General features: G+C 43.1%; 1 protein-coding gene across 1 annotated transcript; it reads left to right on the top strand.

Moving 5' to 3' along the window:
- Nucleotides 1-1,751: 1,751 nt before the first annotated feature.
- On the top strand, nucleotides 1,752-3,179 carry LOC137726072 (U-box domain-containing protein 29-like). Its single transcript, XM_068464934.1, has one exon. It carries the CDS (start codon nucleotides 1,830-1,832, stop codon nucleotides 3,075-3,077), a length of 1,248 nt encoding a protein of 415 aa, XP_068321035.1. The 5' UTR covers nucleotides 1,752-1,829; the 3' UTR covers nucleotides 3,078-3,179.
- Nucleotides 3,180-3,621: the final 442 nt, after the last annotated feature.

Below are 3,621 nucleotides of genomic sequence, written 5' to 3'. Positions count from 1 at the left end.
CTTTATATCCCGTGTTCCAACTTCCACGTCCGCTGAGACCGGGGACCCTACTAGGCTATCACCACACTATACATGCAAAGTCGTACACGGTGACACAACACCATACACCATGTATCGCATTTTCTATTTTTAGTCCTTGACTAACATGATTTATGCCATAAAAACGTTTAAAATTTAAATTTTACTACTTGTATATATACCTAATGAGGAGAGAAGGGGTTTCGATTTGAAATTATACTACTTGTATATACCTAACGAGGAGAGAAGGATTCTTTCCCTTCCAAGCTTATACAGAAAAATGAGGAAGGAAAACAAGAAGCATTGCCAAAAAAGAAGTGTGAAAATTGATCATGGAAGTGACACTTTCAGCAGTGTGTTCAGCCCAATTTTCACGAAACTAGTAACGCTCTTCAACGTTACACTAAAAAGAAAAGCCATAGCTGTGCTCATGGGAAGAGGACTTACCAAAAATATTAAGAAATGAGGAAACTAAAGGATTCCTTAATGGAAGGTGGAAAGGAGCCATACGCCTATAAAATTGGGTAGAAGTCAGCACAAAGGAGGAGACACAACGTGGAAAAGCAATATAGACTCCATAGAGAGAAGGAATCAAGGCAAGATTGCACCAAGCAGAGCACGCTTTTCTCTTAGTGTATAAAACTCAATTTTTGAAGGGAAAATTCTCCTAACCTTTCAGGGATTCCTTCAAACTTCTCATAGATTTCCTTAGCTACTACAAATATACACAGAATTAAGAACCCTAGGTTAATCATTCCCAAAACCATGCAAGCATCCACTGAGTTCTCTCTCACACTAAACTGATAAAATTTTAGCTTCCACGCCATGCTCCGTTCAGGCAAGCCATAATTTATTGCAATCATTCAGTCTTTGAGCCATTGATTCAATTGGAATACTTCATAAGACACACTAATTCTTTCAAAGTATTTTAGGACTTGGTACCAGAAACGAACCAAGTGAGCCAAGAGTTTCCACCAAGGCCCAAATCCAACTCGATCAAAAAGTTTCCAACATACGTTATCGCCATTAATATGAGTCGAATTTAATACGACTTACTTACAAGTGAAAATAAATATTACTAAACCGTAATACTAATTGGTCACTTTGATATTACGCACGCTTGTAGGCTCCACTACACTAGGATCAATTAACTCTTGATATAGCTTTATTTTACTTCTCGATGTTATTCCCAATTGATTAACAAAACTACTACAACAAAAACACAAAATAAAATTAAAATATAAATTTTCAAAAAATAAGACAAAATGATTTTCGCACAATACTCCTCACTCAACACACTTTTATTTATTTTTATCTATTGATTTTTATTTTAATGTAAAGAGGTACACAATAGAGAGATTACATTCACACACCTCAAATCGCTTCTCTCACAACCTTTTAAATTTTTAATATTTTCTACACACCACTAACAATTGATAGAAAAATATTAAAAAAATTAAAAAGGTGTGGGAGAAGGAATTTATGGTACGTGAATATAATCTCTCTAAGTCATGACTTTCCAAATACAAATCCCAACGCTCATGGGCATTACTGGAATTTAGCCCTTCAATAACTGGAATTTCCCTCCATATGCAAGCTGTTTCACGCGGATACAAACCCAATTTGACCAACAACTATTTAGTCGTATTTACGTACACACCCCTGTCCCACCAATACCAAGTCAAAACGACCACGTCACCTTCGTCCTAAAAAACACTTCCAACCTCCACTTCCTCCCAAAACACAACCAACTCAAAAACCTCTCCGTCTGAAAAACTCTGGAGCAGCAAACACTCAAATCGCCGGCAAAAATGGCGAGGGAGCGCGACCACCTCTACATCACCGTCCCCAACCTCTTCCGCTGCCCCATCTCCATGGACGTCATGCGCTCCCCCGTCAGCCTCTGCACCGGCGTCACATACGACCGCGCCAGCATCCAGCACTGGCTCGAATCCGGCCACGACACCTGCCCCGCCACCATGCAGACTCTCCAATCCAAGGACGTCATCCCCAACCTCACTCTCCGCCGTCTAATCAACCTCTGGGCCCAGTCCCACGGCCCTTCCTCGCCGGCCTCCTCTCCCTCTCTCTCCTCCCAGCACCTGGCCTCCCTCGTCCAATTCCTCCAAAGCGATAACCAGAGCGAGAAATTCAGCCAAAATATCGTCCATTCGTTGTCGAGGGCGGCCGATTTCGCGAGGGCCAGCGACGAGAATCGGAGGTTTGTGGCGAGTTTCGACGGCTTCGTCACCGCCATTGTCGGGGTTCTGAACAGAGAAGGCGTCGAAACTGAGGTCCTCGAATCAGTAATTAAGGTTTTGGATTCGGTTTTGCCTCAGAGCGGAGTCAACGAGCAATTGAGCCGATTAATGGTAAAGAGCAACGGCAATTCCCTCGCGTCGATTCGATTGGTGTTGCAGAAAGGCAACCTGAGCTCGAAGATCGAATCCGTCAGGGTTTTGGATTCGATCGCGCTCGACGCCGAGTCGAAACGGTTAATCGCAGAGAAGGAAGGCTTACTGTCCGTACTCATCGATCTATTGGGCTCGGAAACCGATCAGAACCTGCACGGTGCCGTTTTCTCGTGCTTATCATCCGTGTCCGTGACTCGGTCAATCAAAGCCGAGCTCGTCCAGGTCGGACTCGTCCGATTCATAACGTCAACGCTGTTAAACCCGGACACCAACACTCCCCTGGCGGAGAAGTCTTTAAAGCTATTGTCCACGATTGCCACTTGCGCGGAGGGCCGGTCGGCGATCAGCGGGGAGGAGAAGTGCGCGGGGGCGGTGGCGGAGAGGCTGATGAAGGTGTCGAGGGGGGCGACTGAGGACGGCGTAGCGGTGCTGTGGAGCGTGTGCTGCATGTTGGGGGACAAGAGGGCGAGGGAGAGCGTGGCGGGAGGGAATGGGGTGGCGAAGGTGCTGTTGGTGATGCAGAGTGGGTATGGGGAGGGGCATTTTGTGAGGAGGATGTGTGGGGATTTGGTCAAAGTTTTGAGCGTCGGGTTGGGGTTGGGGTTGAGGTATGACACCAAGACTATACATATCATGCCTTGTTAGAAATTGTTGATGGTGATTATCGGGATCGTTTATTTTTCTGGAAATTGTGAATTTGGATGCAAAATTTATACAATCAAAAGGAAAAAAGGGAAAATTCTTTTAGTTTTTATAGTGTTCGATCATGATTCTGTCATTGATGTTGTATGATTAGAGGGGTTTGTGGGGACTTGTGAATCTGCAGAATTAGGTTGATTAGATGGCTTAAATGATTTAAAAAAAAATAAAATAAAGAACTTTTTGTTAATCTTCTTTTATTGTTAATTCAGAAAAGTTTCATGATCATGTAGGTTTTTAGTTAGTTAATTGTTTCTCTTTTCCTTTTATGAGAAAGTGAGGTTATCTCCCAACGAGAGATGGTTCAGTTGATAAGCGCATGCTTGTAGTTAATCTCTAAACCAAATTCGATTTTTGCTGATAGCAATTTTAATTGGTGGACGATTTGTAAATTTTTATGTAAATTCATACCGCTAGCAATTAGATGTCACACATAAGTTCTTTCAACTTGAGGTTGTGAGTATATCTTGTTGCTGGTAGTGAGAATAGC

Source organism: Pyrus communis, chromosome 2 (assembly GCF_963583255.1).
Source record: "Pyrus communis chromosome 2, drPyrComm1.1, whole genome shotgun sequence".
NCBI lineage: Eukaryota > Viridiplantae > Streptophyta > Magnoliopsida > Rosales > Rosaceae > Pyrus > Pyrus communis.
Note: the sequence above shows the minus strand (reverse complement) of the source record. Positions and strands in the feature narration are given on the sequence as shown.

What these genes read in the sequence shown, in the direction of transcription:
- LOC137726072 (XM_068464934.1), top strand. Translation starts at nt 1,830, where the DNA reads ATGGCGAGGGAGCGCGACCACCTCTACATCACCGTCCCCAACCTCTTC.